The following is a 19262-nucleotide window of genomic DNA, read 5'->3' on the forward strand; positions in this document are numbered from 1 at the left end:
AAGTTTGGGGATAGATGCTCCAAATTTTTTCATCTATCCACCAAGATACGAAGGACCAGAAACTTCATTCGACAGGTGCAGACGGTAGGTGGGGAGATTTTGGAGGATCCAGCAGGTATAGGTGCGCATATTGTAGGTCACTTTGAGAATTTCTATAGAAGCGGGAACTCGGTTGCTATGGAATAGCTGCTCGATCATATGCCACCCCTTATATCAGTGGAGGAGAATAATATATTGGTGGTTGTTCCTGATGCAGAGGAGGTAAAAGCTGCGGTTTTTTAGATTGATCCTGATAGTGCCCCTGGGCCAGATGGATTCCCAGGTACTTTATATAGGGTCTGTTGGGACATCATTGGGCTGGAGGTATGTTATACAATTTCAAATTTTTTCAAAGAGGAGATCATCCCAAAAGGGGTGAATAATAATTTTATTACTTTGATCCCTAAGGTGGAGAATGCTAGGCAGGTCGAGCACTATCGCCCAATCTGTTTAGGTAATTTCTTCTTTAAGATTATTCCTAAAATAATGGCAAACCGGCTGTCTTTGCTCCTTCCTAAGCTAATTTCCGAAGAACAGGGAGCTTTCCAACATGGGAAGGTAATCATTGCAAATATAGGTGTGGCTTCTGAGTTGACAAATATGATGGCTTCCAAATGCCGCGGGGGAACATTGGGGATGAAGTTGGATGTCCAGAAGGCGTATGATATGCTCGATTGGAATTTCTTGTTCGTTGTATTGGGCAAATTCGGATTTTCTCAATGCTGGATTGGCTGGATTAAGGAGATGATGAGGTCTACAAAAATGTTAGTTTTAATTAATGGTGGTCCGGTTGGATATTTTGGGGTGGAGAGAGGCTTAAAGCAGGGGGACCCTTTGTCCCCTCTGCTTTTTTTTTCTGGTTGAAGAGGTGTTTTGTCGTGGTTTATCTGATTTGAAGATGAAGGGGTTAGTGAAGGGGATCCTTGGCCCTAGAAACACCCTCACCCCGTCTCACCTACTATATGCAGATGATCTATTCATTTTTATGAATGCGGATTTGAAATGTGTTAACAGGGTTAAGAAGTTTCTGGACAACTATCAAATTTATTCAGGGCAGAAAATTAACCTTGAGAAGAACAAGATTTTTGTGGGGAATATGTTCGCTCTTAGAAGAGGTAGGGTGAAGGAGGTTTTGCAAATTCCTGAGTGTGTCTTTCCCACTCGATATCTTGGTGTGGATTTGTTCAAGGGTAGGGTGAAAAAAGATTTTACTCTTCCCCTGGTTGATAAATTCAAGGCAAGGCTGGCAGGGTGGAAGGGTAGACTTCTGTCTATGGCGGGAAGGGTAGAATTGGTGAGATCAGTGATATGTAGCATTCTAATGCACAATTTCTCGGTGTACTTATGGCCTGCTTCGTCTGTGGAGTTGATGGAACGATGGATCCAGAATTTTATTTGGAGTGGGGATGCAAATATTTCGAAATCAATCACTGTTAGGTGGAGCAAGCTGTGCAAGCCTAAGTGTGAGGGTGGTTTGGGGGTGAGAAGGCTTAAGGAGATCAATCTTGCACTTCTAGCAAAATTGGCATGGTTTATGAAGAATGATAACTCAAGTTTTGCGAAGTTCTTGCGGGGAAGGCTGATTAAGGCGGACGGATCTTTAAAGCAGGGGGTGAAGTCTTCTATTCTCCCTGGTATTAGAAAGGTGTGGGAGATGGTAGGGGATAATTAAAGATAGATAATTGGTGATGGGAAGAAAATAAGTTTTTGGTTCAATCGGTGGGTGAATGGGCAGCGTATATATGATACCATATAGCTCCTTATGTCACTAACCCAAGGCTGTTGCAGGACAAAGTTGCCGATTATATTGATGATGGGGAGTGGCAATTACCGACCCCTAGATCGCTGGAACTGCAGGAGGTATCCAACCAGATTTTGCAGGTAAAGCTTCCAACTACTGAACACGAGGATAAAAGGGTGTGGGCTTTGACGGAGTGGGGTGTATTTTCGGTTAAGTCTGCATGAGAGAGGCTGCATGCAAAGGAACCTCAAAGTAGATGGTCGAGGCTGATTTGGTAAGGAGGATTAGCACCTAGAGCGTCGATTTTTGGCTGGAAGTTAACCCATCGAAGCTTGCCAATTGACGAGAATCTTACAAAGAGGGCTGTTTATGGGGCGTCAAGGTGTGATATGTGCTGTAGGAACATGGAGTCTATTCACCATATCTTTAATGAATGTGATTATGCAGCCGGGGTTTGGGAAGCAGTGCTGTCCATTTTCGATCTAAGATGGACTGGTTTTCCTTCTATTGAAGAACTTTTCTCATGGTGGAGGAGGAAAAAGGCATGTTTGATGCTTTAAAAAATTTGGCCAACGTTGGTAATATTAGTGCCATACCACATTTGGATGGAACGAAATAAGCGGAGGTTTGAGAATGTGCATCGCAATCACACTGCTGTTTTAAAAGGTATTTGGAAGGACTTAATTGATTTTTCAAATTTGGAACCAGTGCAAATATCTACAATGGCTGAACTTCTGCTATCAAGGAAGCATTCACTCAAGGTTATTCAGCAACCTCGAAGGCTGATTACCAAACTTCTTTGGCAGCCTCCAGTTCAGGGATGGTTAAAGCTTAACATAGATGGGTGCTTTCTTGGAAATCCAGGGTGATCAGGAGCAGGTGGAATTCTTAGAGATCACAATGGGAGCTCTAGGTGTTGCTTTCCTTATTACACAGGTGTGGGATCAAACTTCAGGGCAGAGATTGAGGGTCTGCTCAATGGTGTGCAGCAGGCGATACGGCTGCAGGTGGAGTGCTTGTGGATTGAAACCGATTCGGTTGTGTTGGTGAGTTGTGTGGAGAAGAATTCACTACCTTGGGAGTTCCAGCAGAGATGGAGGTTCTACAGTGGCTATCTTGCAAAGGTGAGGTGGAGGATAACCCATTGCTTTAGGGAGATAAATGGGGTGGCAGTTATGCTTGCAAAGAGGGCTGCGCTAACAAGGATATCAACGACATGGGATGCTGTTCCAGGTTTCATTAGCAATGCGATGATGTTAGATGCGACATTAAGGCCGAGATATAGATTCTGTAGGTGATTGGGGTTGGTCCTTGTAAGTTTGCAGTGGTGTGCTTCCCTATTGATGGCCATGCCGAAGGTGGGGAATGTACTCCAACATATTAGTCGAAATCTGTATCTGTACCTTACTTTCTTTTCTATATTATAAACATCTACTGACCTTTAGCAAAAAAAGGGTAATTACATGTACCTCCCCTGAGGTAGTGCATAATTATAGATCCACCAGTGAGTTTAGGATATTTATGCATGCCACCCTTGCTTTCCAAAATAAATAATAAATAAATCCACTACGTTAGTTGTTCTCGTTAGTTGCGAACAGTAAGATTGTTTTAGACATTTTATGACCAATATACTATTGATAGGGTAGAATGAAATGATCTATGTCGAAGAATACAATCCACCGTTTAGGGTTTGAACAGAGAGAGAGAGAGAGAGACCTGACATGGCCTTGACATTGCTTGATTTCTTATATAGTAAATGATCAGGTCCTCATCAATTGGATCAAACCTAAAACCAAGGAGAAGACAAAGAAGAGTGGGGAGAACAAGAAAAACTTTGAGTGACAGTACTAAAATTGCTACTAAACTTATATTTAAAAATAATAAAAATTATTCGTGGCAGATGTATAAAACCGCCAATAAAATATTTTATTTTTAATTTAAAAATTCATTATTAGTAGCAGTTTAGAAAAACTGCCACTTAATAGAGCCCTTTGGTGGCGGTAAATTAATCGCCGCTAGAACTTTATATTTTCTCAATTTAATAAAATATTATTGGTGGAGGGTTTATTAAATTCCCAATAAAACATTTAATTTTTATTTAAAAATATATTTTGTGTCAATAAAAAAGTACTTCGTGCTAAAAGTCACTATTTTGAAGTAGTTGTTTCTAAACCACGGTGAAATATGTAAACCAAATGGACCTTCGTGTTGGTAAAAAATACCGTTTCAAAATTTCCACAGAATATTTAAACATTGACTCTTTAGTTGCAATAAAATATATCGCCATGTAAACTTGGCTTTTAAAATTATTGATAATATTCTTCTTCATTCATTAGCTGGTTTCGCTTATAGTTGTATATTTCGTTTTGATGGCCATTTAAGTTTGGTCTCAAAATGAAATATTTCAGTTTTTTTTTTCTTGTTTCTATAAAATTTTGTAGTCAATATTAATATATTCAAAATTTATAGAAAATAATTTTATATAAATCTAACATTTTACGGTTGCCTCATTTTCCATCTGACCTGCCACATGGCATGTGCAGTCTAAGTCGAAAGATTCCATCATGGGATCTAACATTGGTTGGGCACAAAGATTTATATACACCTTGTTACATAGGAGCAAACAACCGACTTCGTATGCCGCACGTGCACACAGACCTCGCAAAAGATTCAGTTTCTAAGCATTTGGTTCACCGTGCATTCTAACAGTGATGACTCACTAAAGTTTTAGTCAATCATATCAACTACTACTTGAAGATGCCATTCTATTGGACCACCCGCTTGTCGTTGACGGATAGAGGACGAATGAACGACATATATTTGACCTGTGAATTGATAGTTGATTGTATGTTTGCCGGTTATTTCCAATGTTGATGTAGATCTAGCGTAAGAAAGGCATTTGGGAATCCATGTACATATTTAATTTTATTGGTCAAGACTTCACCGGCAAGTGCATGACGGTGTTCCGAAGATCCTAAGATCAAGATTCGGCCCGCACTCTTGGTTTCTGATCCAACGCTCATTATTTGTGTCGATCGATGATATGCTACGGTGCTAAGTGACAATACAGTATTCTTAAGGAATATCTCAAACGATAGGCGCACATTGCACTTGCTCCTCCGTATCTGGACAAGCATATCCAAAAGATCAAATCAAATGTACATTCTGGATCTTAGATCCAGAGGTCAGCATGTCACCCTCTAGACCTCATTACATTTTATAGTGTACACCATCTCCTTGATATCAACTCGACCCCAGTTCACTGTCGAATCTGTGCAAATTTGAGAAGCCTAAACTTGCCATGTTTAGCTCCGATCATTTCTTTTTACGACCAAGCCTAATTTTGGCATCTTAGATTTGTATAATGGTTTTCTTAGGCTCCAAGAAACATTCCCTAAGACAATTCAACACTTTCTCTCACCCCATTGGCCATAACCTTGACCAATCACCTACCCTTGATGCGAAGACAGCTCCTTTCGATGATCCGGATTAAACCCAGCATCCCTACAAGAAATTAGGAATGTACACACCCTCTACATCTATAAATACACCCCCTCCCATGTTGAGGAGGGTCCCTAGTTCAATTCCTTGCTGGTTTGGTGCTTGCTTGCTCTGATTTCAGCTCCCTTGGTGCCTTAAGTCTCTAGTCTTTTATCCTCTACTTGACATTAGCCTATTCCCTCCCTGCCCCCTTGATCAGTGCCACAATCCATACTTGAAACTTTAAAGATCAGAGTTTTGAGTCACTTACCCAGTGATTTTGGCTTGACAACGAAGTGTTGCATATGAAGAGACAAGAGAAGCCATCACAAGCAGCGATACTTGTTCAACATACAAACCCCCTGAGTCACAAAAGAGAAGCCTCCACATCTTCGATTTTTTATCATCTTCTAATTAGGTAGGTGATATTTGATTCTCAAGTCTTCGTTTATTTTACAATGTTTTTTATTATTTAAATCATTTTGCATCTCTCTCTAGATGATGGTCACACATACTCCCTTGTCTTCTCTCCCTTTCTCTTTTTTTTTTATTTTTTTATTTATTGTATTTCATTTGCATGCATGCATTAACTTATGATCCTCATCCCCTGTAGTATGAGACTCCCTTTAATTTTTATCCATGTCATAAGTTCACATGTTTCTATATGCTTTGCATAGTCCTTTCATACGTCCCTATCTTCACTCTTGTATGATCGTCATCATGATATGTTTATGTCTAACTCCATCTCTCCATTCCCATTATCGATATTTTTCATGTGTCAGAGTTTTTATTTTACTTTTTCATATACTAATCCTTGTCTTGCAGGCAGACTTCCGAGTATGTGTTCTTTCACCCTCCTCGTATTTTACTTATTTTCATTAATTCTGCACTTCATATTTCCTACCCAAAAGCATGTTATGCCACTGTCTAACTAAACAATAGAAAGACCGACAAGTTTGGGTGGACTGGGGTGCCTAATACTTTTTCCGGACCGTAACTTGACCCTTACCCAAAAAGCGTTGCAATGAGAATCATTACATTTACATTGGGGGTGGCAACTCACCACATTCAATTCACCTCTTCTCTCTCTCCCCAAAGGGGGATGAGGTGGAGGACACGTGGCGATCTCCCACCATGCCCATTTGTCCTCACAGGTGGGGAGTGTACTATTTATTGTCACAATCAAATTGTAATATAAGTTAATTTTGTTTGAGATTTATTAATTATGATTAGCAATTTTGCTCAAGGATTGAAATATTGATACATTAGTGGTGAAATTATTTATACGATATTTGCAATTAAAACTTTAGAAAATTTTTTCAAGACACATTTCTCATATTTTCCTTTTCTTTTTCCTTTTTTTGATCTCTGATGAGATTCAGATTTTTAGAAAGAAGTCCGCTTTTATGATGTTATTATTAGACTAAAATTCTGTTTTGATTATCATGATTTTGTGGCAGGAAGTACTCTAAATCCGGAAAGTCAGCTTGCAATAGGTAATTAATACTTGATCTGCATTTTTATTTTTTAAATTTAATGGTTGAACTTGTTATTATAGCTCTAAGAATTATTAAGTTCTTCCGTATTTAGAAAAGAAAGAGAAGAAGAATGGATTGTTCCCAGACTAGAAAAAGGTTTATTTCATACACCATTTGCACCTTATACAATTACTTTTATTTTTCCTTTTTCTAATTTGCTTCAAAACCGGTCGGAGCCAATTGTGAAACTATTGAATGCTTAGTCTCTTTGCAGGGATGGATTTGCACTTTTATGATGGGTGTATATATATTGTCTCATCATTGTATATGATTTTGATTACAATTTTGTTTTTCTTTTGTGCGTTACAGCTGTTGTCTCAAGCTTTATGTTCGTGGTTACATTAGTGGCAATTCTTGTGTACTACTTGAGAAGGAAATCATCACCAAATGGATTGTCACCATTTTGGAAGAAAAAAACAAAAGAAATTCAAAACCTTGAGGGTTTTCTAAGGAATTATGGATCCCTGGCGCCCAAAAGATATAGTTATTCAGACGTCAAGAAAATAACAAATTCGTTTCAAGAAAAATTGGGTCAAGGTGGTTTCGGTGGTGTATTCAAAGGGAAGCTACCAGATGGTCGTTTGGTTGCAGTGAAAGTCCTAAAGTCCTCCAAAGGTCATAATGGAGAAGACTTTATAAATGAAGTTGCAAGCATTAGTAGGACTTCCCATGTTCATATTGTCACTTTATTGGGTTTTTGTTTTGATGGACCCAAAAGAGCACTTATCTCTTGAGAAGTTCATCCACACCAAGAGATCAATGAAAACATACCCTCACCTCGGTTGGGACAAACTAATTCAAATTGCAGTTGGCATTGCTCAAGGATTAGAATATTTACATCGTGGTTGTAACACTCGAATTCTGCATTTTGACATAAAACCTCATAATATTTTTTTGGATGAAGACTTTTGTCCAAAGATATCCGACTTTGGTCTTGCTAAACTATGTCCTAGAAAAGATAGTATCATTTCCATGACAAATGCTAGAGGGACTATAGGATATATTGCACCCAAAGTATTCTCTCGAAACTTTGGAGGGGTTTCACACAAGTCAGATGCCTATAGCTATGGAATGATGGTACTAGAAATGGTTGGAGGACGAAAGAACATCGATGTAGGAGTTGATCACACTAGTGAGATTTAGTTTCCACGTTGGATATATAAGCATATTGGAGAAGGTGAACACTTACAGTTAGACATGGTAATAAAGGAAGAGGAAGAAGTAATAGCCAAGAAGATGGTTTTAGTGAGTTTATGGTGCATACAAATGGATCCAATAAATCGACCATCAATTAGCAAAGTGGTGGATATGTTAGAAGAAAACCTTGAATCTTTGCCAATTCCTCCCAAGCCTTACTTATCTTCTCCTCCAAGACAACAACTAGCTGATTCTTTTACCACATCAATATCTTAATTGTTTTTATTATATATATTAATTTCTTGAATATGAGACATTCTTAGTTTCCCAAAAGAATTAAGGTGTATTTTTCATTGGGGGAAATTCTCTCTATTTTTTTATGATAGATAAAATATTAATTGATATAAAGCATCATAAGCACTTGGCGTTGCAATCATATTTGCAGAAATACCATCTGTTTAGGTCCGGTGTATCTTGGTGGATACACAAATAACCTGTTTCTTCGGTTAACAAATCAAGTTCTTGAATTTTTGGATAGATGAAGTTACTTCCACACCCTATATCCAATAATGAAAATGCAACTCTTTCTAGATCTCAACTATTTGGGATCTCTAGTTTTGTTATTGCATGGTACCTCATCCGATAGCAACTGCCCATCGTATTGTCTTCGTCCATGAGGGGCCACACGTCTACTGCCTCAATTCAACTTTGTTTATGCTGTCCATGTATGTCTCCATCCACGAGAAAGCAGAAGAAGATTTTTCTCCTTTCATTAAGACCTTACTTTTCGGTGCAACAATGCAAAACATATTCAAATCTCTAAACTCTTCTTAATTACTAGCATTTGGGGATCTTTGAATTTGCAACTTAAATTCCTCAGGCTACCAGAAGTACCACTTCTCTATGTCATGCTTTTCCTCCTCGCACTACTAAACCGACGGTATCGTCAAGCCACCAGGAGTACAAACCTTGCTTTCTTCAATTGGGCTAGTCCTCCCATGTGTAGGGTACCACTTTGGACTCATATAAGAGAAAGGGAGAGAGGGTTTGGGAAATGCTGTTAGAATATTTTGTTTCAATATTCTTTCCTTTTTTATGGGCTCTATTCATTGTGGTAACTTCTATTTCTAAGATGTTGGTCTAATAAGGAAGATATGCAATATCTTGAGGATCTAATATAGACTAACTAGTGTGGGACTTGGACGATTTTATATATATATATAGAAAGCATGTTGTGTAGTCTCAAATTATTAGCATTTTATCCTTCAATATTGAAAATGCCACACAGTCATGACCTTTGTATACATATTTCTATAGGTACTTTACTGCCTTTAAACCAGAGCATATCTCAACATTGATGTGACAGTCATATCTTGTGAGTATGTAAGGATTATAAGGAACAACCCATCTATTATCCAAAAAATCCCTACGTACCTTCACTTTTCTTCCATTATTTCTTCTTCTATAAATAGGATATGAATCTTTGCATTGTTTTCTCATTAAAAGATCGAGGATATCGACTCTTACATACTCCATCCCTCATACAAGCATTTTTCTTATTAAGATATCCCCAAGGTCCATGCATCATATGTTTCACAACCTTCTCATATAAATCTGGATATTTTTCTTTCTTAGGAATCTCAGCACAGACGTATCTATAAAATAGATCAGCATTTGTGATCTTAAAATTATTTTGATGAATGATCAATATATGTGTGTGTGGTAATCCCCTCTTCTGAAATTCTATAACATGTATATGTCCAACTACTCTACCAAAAAAAGATTTTTTGAATAATTTGTCTTTCAGATTATGTAACTTTGCTCGAAAGACTCTTATTGTAAGATCTAGTCTATCTTGTGGAACCTGCCCTGGGTATAATTCTTCCTATATTTTTCTCTACTCTAGGTTGCATGTCATAGTAATAAATAGATCTGGTTTTCCAAATTCTTGAACTAATGCCATAGTATCAAGGTATCTACGCCTCATGTCTCTGGGTCCTCCAATAAATGATGCTGGTAGAACAACCTTTTCTCCAATTTGATCACCTCTTGTTTCTCCAGTTAATACACTATCAACAATCCCTTGATATAGTTCTGCTCTGATATTCGATTGTCTTGATCGATAGTAATTCAACCTTGTTGGTTCTATTTTAATATACATATCAACTACAAATTGATGTAGCAATCGACCAATATACAATAGAATAGATTGATCAATATCTCGTCTTTGTAGTCTATGACAATAATATGCTCTTGGAGATATCATGTTTTGTTTATTCTCATCAAAGCCTTGATGTAAAAATTATAAATATAAATAATATTATCTATAATACTTTTCTTTTAGTAATAGATTAAGGATATAATCTTTATCTACATACCTTAGTCGTTGACGCCTTCATCGTCAAATATAGCTTCGTCTCTTGTTATATCTTGTAAAACAGTACATGGTTCAATTTTCTTCTTGATACGTCTATGCCATCCAACTTCTCCATTTGGGTATAGAAGAGGATATTGTAACGCATCATAACATCCATAATAATGATTCACTCTATGCTTTCTACCTGAAAGTCCTTAGATTAATATATCATATTTTTGCTTTCTAATAAAATTATTAACTTCTATCCAAATTGTTCCAACTTGGTCCACTGATGGTGCATTGTATACTCTCTAATCAAGATTTATATTGCTTCTGATCAATATTTCATGGCTTTCCAATGACTGTACATCTTTCAAGCTTCAAAAGAAATGTGCATATGGATTATTTAAAGTATATCCATTACTTTTTGCACAATAGGTTCTTTTAGATTAGAATCTTCTGTTATCTTCATTCTATTCTAAAGTTCGTTGCCTGTATCATAAATGTATAGCTGCAAGAAGCATGGTCTGTCCTCTTGTTCTGGGGAGATTGGAGGCAAGTTATGATACACTTGATCTTGTGCTCTGAAAGTATATGTGCCTCCTTTAGCATTTGCTAGTTGTCTATCTAACCTTACTCCAAAAGATGTAAAAGAGAATATGCTATTATAGGTCCGTATGTATCTACGAAACTCAACAGCTTCAATCTCTTGGGAAATGAATAATCAATATAATTCATCAGGGATCTTTGAAGGAGCAAGAATAATATTTTCATTGAAACAACAAAATGACGGTGGTTCATATTCTATTTTTTTAGCTCCACAAAAAGTGCATGAGTTGACTTTTTTGAGGACATGTAAATTAAAGCATAGAAGTTCGCATTCTCTTGTATATAAAATTAGTTTTTAGAATTATACATCAAAAAACACTAATCAATCAATATATATTTATATAGTAACAAAAGTAATATACTTTGATTTAATCAAAGTTTGTAGTGCTTACCACTTGATTCTGAAAGGTTCATCGACCTCTATTTTTGTTTGGATGGTTCATGTTGTTCTGTTAACATAATTACCATATTAGTAATTAGTAATCAATAATCTTTTAAATATTAATTTTATTTATAAATTTTATTCTAAATAAATAAATTTAAACTTCACCTTCATCAAGTTCAGTATTCTTGTCATTTGTTTTCCTTCCTTTTATTTTCTGCGTTTCACATTTGGCCCTCATTTTTTTAGCATATCTTTGACGTTGAGTTATGGTAAGATGATTAGTCATAACTGACTAATGTTCTAGTAAAGTACATAGCAATCAACACTTGCCTAGATTCTTTGAGAATATGCAAGGTATTGAGGAGAGAGAGAGAGAGAGAGAGAGAGAGAGAGAGAGAGAGAGAGAGAGAGAGAGATAGGGAGAGAAAAATATCAGATACAAGTAATATGCAGGAGAAATAGTACAAGATTAGTATTAGATATTGATAGAGATAGAGAGTTTAATTGTTATATGTTAACGAGAATTAAATTACCTTGCTTTATCTATTGTACTTAGCTGAAGAATTAAAATACATTGATCAATCTGTTATATTGTAAACCTAAAGAAGTATTAAATGATGATAGTTAACTTTAATTTTTAATGTGACATAACACAATTATTCTACCCAAAAAGAGTATTTAAATTAATGTGACATAATACAATAATTCTACACCAAAAAAGTATTTTATTTAATAGATCATACAATTTAACATAACAAATTCATGTAACCAAAAAAGCCTTCTTCAGTTAATACAAACACAGACATAGACTGGTAGAAGGAGGATATTCAACGAGAGAGAGTGAAGAAGAAGTTGTTTAATCTTTCTCTTTCTTCAACTTTTTGGATCTTAGGGATAGATATTCTACGGCGTCACTGTTAGACTTCCTTTCTAAGTCCACTTCTTTCAAATTCTCAATAATAATCCGCTTTGATATTCTGTTTGCATCATTCCTTCTATCCATCCTAAAGTAGAAACGATACATCCTTGATACACAAGATTGTAGTTTCTCAATTTTCTATGTAAGCAAAAAAAAGAAGCACGAATCTATCAGTTTATTTTATGATAAATATATTTATTTATAATAATAATTTAAAATAATTAATTATTTTCATACTTTATTGGATTCTTTGGCAAAATGCATGGCAGAACACCTTGTTAAGGTCTCAACTTCATCAAATAAGATTACTATAATTGTGTCTGTGGAATCATTTACTTTGAATCTAACCATATACCTGTCAATTTTATAACTATTAATTATTGTCATATATATTTATAATAATTTTTTGACATAAATTTTGTAAGATGTGTAAAACTTACTTTTGAGTGTAATCAGTAGTTTCATTTCCACATTTCTCACAGCTTGTAGTTGATGGTGTTATGTATACTTTTTTGTTGCATGTTTTGCATGCATTGTACCTAGGATCTTCACTTCTAATATTAATTATTGTCCCTTCAATGTAGTACTATTGTTTCTGCTAAATTTGAAACAGTTAAATAAATGTATATTATATTATTTATTAAGGTTTGTACTTTAATTATAAGGATTAAGAATTTCTGATTGATAGTTACCTCATAAGAAGATGGTGAATTATTTACGACCTCTTTAATAGTTAAATATTCTGCATCTTTATGTTTGAAATTTATTGATGAGGTTGGCTTTGTTTTCTTCATTCCAATTTTTTATTTGGACTTGTAAAAAAGAATTTTGAATAAGCAAAATCAGAATGTTTTAAAAAATACTTTTTAGAGTAATATGTTTATGGTAAGGTATGATATAATTACCATTTTTGTAACTCCTCAGCTTTTTAATCTGCGGATTAATTTGGATTGTGATGGATCCAATTGAAACAATTGAAAAACCTAATGATAACAAATTTTGTGATAATTATTAATTGTATAGGTTATTGTATACTGAAATCATCATAATTTTTATTATTATTATTATTAATATATAAAGATAAATTAAAAAAAAAATACCTTGATATGTTGATACAGTTAATGAACCAAAAGCCACTATTGGCTTCTCTGATGATATATCCATTAGCTTTTGACCTTCATTCTTAGCATACTCTCTCCATAAAGTTAACAAGATTTGATCTAAACTGTTAGAGTAGACAATTGTCAATTAAAATGATAATAAATTTAATTATTATTATTTTATTATATATATATATATATATTATTAAATAAGAACCTAAAACACTTACTCATTGTTAATAATTTGCAATTCATGTTTTACCTGTATGATATTGCTGGAAGTAGTTTTTATGGTTTTTAGATTCTGAACATTAATAACCACCGTAAGAACATCTGTAAAAAAAAACACATTTGGGCAGCTGGACTTCTAGGTTTGAGAACTGAATATCTGAAGCATCCAAGCTTGATGGATCTGTGCATTGCCTTCCTTCGCAATCACTCTTTGGGAAGACAATCTTTAAACTGGTTTTTTTAGTGTGTTTATCATTACTTGTTACTTTGTATGGACTTTAAGAAAACATGTGGTCCATAAGACCACCAGACCGGACCCCCTGGGTCCTAAACAATGTGCACAAATGGATAGCTGATCTAAATTTATCCCCCTCCCCCTCCATTTCTCCCCAGTTTGTAACAAATAATTCCCAAGAGGCTCACTTGTCTCAATATTCTAACTGTTTTCCTGTTTTAATCTGTGCATGATACTGTAGTCCTGGACTGAAATTAGCAAGATGGTCCTTATAATATTACTAGGCGGTCGTCTGATGTTTTTTGCAGCATGACACATTACTTCTACCAACAGTTTGGAACCGAACCTGGTTAGTATTAGAATGGGCATTACTGACGCCAAAAGCATGGGATTGCAGATCAAAGAAGTGTGGTGCTCAAACCAACAAGTTATCGATATTCTTCCATCTCCAACCACACATCCTTGGCCTAGGGAACTGCTAAAAGACCTTGTATATATATATATAATGCGCTTAATATATGCTTTATATATTTATAAAAACACTGGGTGTACACAACATATCTAGCTATGGACAATGTAACAACTCTGTCCATTACTCCAATGGTTAATATATTTTTGCTTGTTTCTCATAAAAAAATAATTTTTTCCTTTGTTTTTTTCCACACTAATGAGGAAAAAAAAAGACTAACATCTTGGAATTTATGACCTTTATAATGACTGAACATCTCCTTGTCCATCTATAAGGTCTTAAAACATCATCATAGAAAATACATTAACGTTGAAATCAACCCATTAAAATGAAAAAGCCGCACCACATAAATAGAAAAGGAAAAGAATCGAAGACCTACATTAGAGATGTGCCATGTGCGTTGATTGACTTTATCAACCACCAGGGGAGTCCGGTCATATGGATATTACCCATTTATACCATGGCCATCCTCCATCATTTCATTATTTATTGGCATATAATCAGATGAAAACTTCAACTGTTCGGGGGTATAAAAACGTAATAATAAATCATGTGAGGGGCCCCCTCTTGCTTTTAAAAGTCGTCCAACATGGAAAATCCTACGGACACAACATACACGGCAATTTTCGTGTGTTGCAAGACATACTGTTGAGAATCGTTATCATCTACGGTTCCTAGCTGATCGGTGTGGTTCTTAAGCGCCTCACACAAGAGGGGCATGGGATTCTCTCAGGGCATTTAATCGAACACTCTGCCCGGGTGAGGTCCACCCTCCTCTTATGAGAGGCACTAGACACCGCAACGGTCAAGGAATCGCATACAATAAAAATTCTGCTATTGATTGACAGGAAATCTATTGTAATATTAACATTGCAAAGGGGCTTCTCTACAAGATTACAACAAACTGTGCCTAATGAATTGAATATTTCTATAAATCTTTGGAAGGTAAAATATAATTTTTATATTTAAAAGAAAAATGTAAGCATGTATTTTTATAGATATTTAATTATTTTTAAAATTTTAAATAAATTTTATGGACAAAGTTTTCTTTGATTTAAAAGAATAAAAATCCGATATACAAGTAAGGTGTACCATCCGATGTACTAGACAGTAATACATCACATTTACAGAAATTAAAAATTCCTTCTATTTTAGAAGTGTATCTGAACCCGATAATCCATTCACTGTGACTGAAGGAACACTTGATCCAACTTTTATGTAAATTCTTCTGAATTTCAGTAGGTTTCATTCCAATCCCAATGAATGGTGGGTGAAATGGATATTTCGTCATTTTTTATTTGTCAATAAGAGTGGGCCCCACTAGTTAATTAAGTCTGTTTTTTTTGAAGAAAAGTTAATTAAGTCAATCAACCCAAATCCCATCGTAGGGTCTTGCCGTGTATTGGATGGCAAATTAATTGACACCTCACTCACTCATTCACTTTCCTACTTCTGATGATGACGATGATGATGATGAGGTCGAAATTTTCCAGTTCTTCTACGGACTTTCCCTCTCTAATCTCTACGATATGTCTAGTAAAACCTTACCAGACCGGATGGTTGGAGTTTGACACCAATAAGTAGGGCTGTAAACGGATTGGATTCGGTTCGGAAAGTGCTATATCCGTATTCGCATCTAATTAGTTATTGGATGGATTCGGATAGTACTAAAGGGATACGGACACGGATATGGATCAGATATATTATCCGTTTACATGTAAATATAGTTTTTCGGATAGCTATAACCTATCCGTATCCGCATCCGTTTAGCTTTCAGACAGATTCAGATAGTACTAAATGGATACGAACACGGATATGGAAACGGATTTTGGCTATTCATTTGCACCCCTACCAATAAGCGGTTCAGTTACCTTACAATTTCATGATGTTGGGACTTAGACCGTGCATCTGAAACTACTGGATTAGTGCATGGTATCGGTCACCTTCAAAACTGTTACGATACCAGTATGGTATATGCATAGATTGGTCACATCAGACAAGTTTACACCTGAGTTTCCTTAAAAAATAGACTTTGTTATATTATTTTATCCTTTGCCTATACTATTTTATTAATACAGTCTTGACCAGGTATAAATATCAGTTACCTTCAAAATCGTGCAGTATTATCGATCGTATTAGGGGATCCGATACCTCAAACTAGCGATGTAAATGACTAGCCAAAATCAGTATCCGTTTTCATGTAGCACTATCCGAATCTGTGCGAAAGCTAATCGAATGCGGATGCGGATTTGGATATAGCTGGACGAGTCATCCAGCTCTCCCTTGCTAATATAGCTGGACGATAGAGTGATCCTCGCAGATCCTATTTTTCAGATGAGAGAGTTTGCTATATAAATGTCACCTTATTTTCTACCTTCAAACAACTGCAACACCTCAATTTAACTTTAAATGCAGTTGATGGTTGGATCAATAATGAAGGTACGTATATTCATTAATTCCTCACTTACTCCATCTTTAATTAATTTGCTTCTAATTTAATTCTAATTGTTTTCATATGGAATATTATACTTTAATTGCTCAGGTTTTGAAAAATTGGGTGGATTGAAAAAGCATAATAGGTTCACCGACGGCAGTATCTTCACATCCTTGTGTGAACTCAAGTCGCTTGGGACTTTGTCCCTTCAAGAAAATAAGTTGAAAGCATCAATTCAATTGGAAGGTAACATAACGTCGTGACCTGATTGGATCCGATCGAGCTCATCCATACGTGTGAGCTCAGGATCGTCTTCAGGGAGCCCAGAGCCCAGGCTGCTGCCTAGGGATGTACATGTGTGCGGTACAACCCAACGGCTGGCAGCATTCTGGGCGTGCTGGACTCCCTGGAGACCAACTAAATTCTATATGGGAAAAAGTTCTCTGTCCGAGAGTGTGGCCTGCGCCAACACTCCCATGAGTCTATCTTTCTCCTCCCCATGTTGAAAGACACCTCTGCCCCCTTGTTTTAAGGAGGAGAGAGATAGACACATGGGAGTGCTGGCGTAGGCCACACTCCTATACAGAAAACTGCTTCCCAATATATATATTAAAAAATATTATTATATTCTTCCTTCCTTGTTTAATTTCCTTCATTAATTTATTGTTCGTGTGCAGAATTTATATCTATTCTCCATAACTCGAAATCATTGGATCTAAGTGGGAATGATGATCTCCAAGTCTCTTCACAAACAAGCCAAAGTAAGAATACTACTACATGCCTTGGACGGACCAGCATCTATTTTCCCTGCTTAATTTAGCTAATAATAGTTAGGGAAGTAGTTTTCTGTCCGGGAGTGTGGCCTACGCCAGCACTCCCATGAGTCTATCTCTCTCCTCCTCAAAACAAGGGGTCAAAGGTGTCTTTTCATACGAGAAGGAGAGAGATAGACTAATGGGAGTGCTGGCTTGGGCCACACTCCCAGACAGAGAACTTTCTCCCTAATAATTAATGTACTTTTCCAATTCTTCTATGTATAATTTAGACCATAATCCACTGACCACTTTAATTTTATATATAATGCTTTTGTTGTAGCCTCCACAAGACTGGTTGGACTGGGAAAGCTGCAGGCCCTAAACCTAAATAGAACCTTTTTAGACAACAGTATACTTCCATTTTTTGGGTTCACTGACATCCCTTAGGACCATGTCCCTCCGTAGCAATATGTTGGAAGGATCACTTCATATGGAAGGTATACATACATACATAAAAGAATACTACCTACCTATATATATACAGATTCGTTAAAGTCAATGGATGGATCGGAGGAGGAGACTCTTTCGTCCCTCGATCATCTTTATTGGCACCACCTGCATAATAATTTTTGAAGATCGATCGAGTACTTACTAATTTGTGTTTTCCTTAATTTCTTGGTACATGCATGTAGAAATAACTAATCTGCATAACTTGCGATCACTGGATTTGAGTTACAATCATTTCAAATTCTCGTCATCCCAACCAATATTACTAGTAGTACTCCAAAATTAATGAGTAGTAGTGATCAGTGCTACATCGATTCCAAAATTATTATTATTAATAGTAGTAGTAGTAGTAGTAGTAGTATACGATCGAGTATCTATTCCTACTGATCCATAACTTCATTTACTTTGGCAGCTTTGTGTGGAATGAATAGGCTTCAAGAGTTGTATCTCAGTTGGAACAATTTTGATGGAATCCTTCCTCCATGTCTCCAAAATCTGACATCCCTCAGAATATTAGATTTGTCCTATAACCAATTCAGAGGAAACATCCCATCATCTCTCATCACTTTCACATCTTGTTTTGGGCTACAATGACTTTGAGGGCATTTCCAATTGAAGGAACTGTTGTTGTCCCCTTGCAGTCTTAACCAGCAAATGTCAAATGCTTTTCCCAGATTTCTCTCCACCCAATACAACTTAAGAAAACTTGATCTTTCCCATTGCAACTTAAACGATCTGTTCCCATCTTGGTTACTGGAGAACAATAGAATGTTGGGATTTCTAAACCTGAGAGATAACTCACTGAGGGGTCATTTCCTCTTACCATCCTATGTCCATAATGCTGCAAGTTATATAGACATTTCAAATAATTGCATTGACGGACTGCTTCAAGAAAATATTGGTAACATTTTTCCCAATGGATGGAGTATGAATTTATCAAAGAATAATTTTGAGGGTGGCATTCCTTCATCAATTGGTAATATGAGCTCTTTGATTTTTTTAGATTTGTCTAACAATAATTTTATAAGCGAAATTCCAAAACAAATGACCATAGGTTGCAACAATTTATTCTTCTTAGGACTTTCGAATAATAGATTGCCAGGCCAAGTTTCTCCTCCATATTCTAATTTTAATCAGTTGCGGATTTTACATTTGGATAACAACTCATTTTCAGGAAATATCTTGAGTGGATTATCCAAGTGCAAGGGCCTACTTATAATAGATATCAGTAACAACCAACTAACAGGTAGAATTTCTAGTTGGATTGGTAATCTTACATCTTTGAGTGTGGTTAACATGAGGGGTAATCTTTTACAAGGAAACATTC

At 36.0% G+C, this 19262-nt stretch overlaps 1 protein-coding gene and 1 pseudogene across 1 annotated transcript; both read left to right on the forward strand.

Moving 5' to 3' along the window:
• Positions 1-525: 525 nt before the first annotated feature.
• Positions 526-2004, forward strand: LOC122644954. Its single transcript, XM_043838314.1, has 3 exons — positions 526-803; positions 1054-1684; positions 1828-2004. Exons 1-3 carry the CDS (start codon positions 526-528, stop codon positions 2002-2004), a joined length of 1086 nt encoding a protein of 361 aa, XP_043694249.1.
• A 498-nt stretch (positions 2005-2502) lies between these two features.
• Positions 2503-8261, forward strand: LOC122644955 (annotated as a pseudogene).
• The last annotated feature ends 11001 nt before the right edge of the window (positions 8262-19262 follow it).

The sequence above is a fragment of the Telopea speciosissima genome, chromosome 11 (genome assembly GCF_018873765.1).
Source record: "Telopea speciosissima isolate NSW1024214 ecotype Mountain lineage chromosome 11, Tspe_v1, whole genome shotgun sequence".
Classification (NCBI taxonomy): Eukaryota; Viridiplantae; Streptophyta; class Magnoliopsida; order Proteales; family Proteaceae; genus Telopea; species Telopea speciosissima.

Coding starts and splice junctions, on each gene's coding strand:
- LOC122644954 (XM_043838314.1), top strand. CDS start 526: ATGGCAAACCGGCTGTCTTTGCTCCTTCCTAAGCTAATTTCCGAAGAA. Junction 804..1,053: donor ATGATGAGGTCTACAAAAAT/GTTAGTTTTAAT, acceptor ATGTGTTAACAG/GGTTAAGAAGTTTCTGGACA. Junction 1,685..1,827: donor TTCTCCCTGGTATTAGAAAG/GTGTGGGAGATG, acceptor AGGCTGTTGCAG/GACAAAGTTGCCGATTATAT.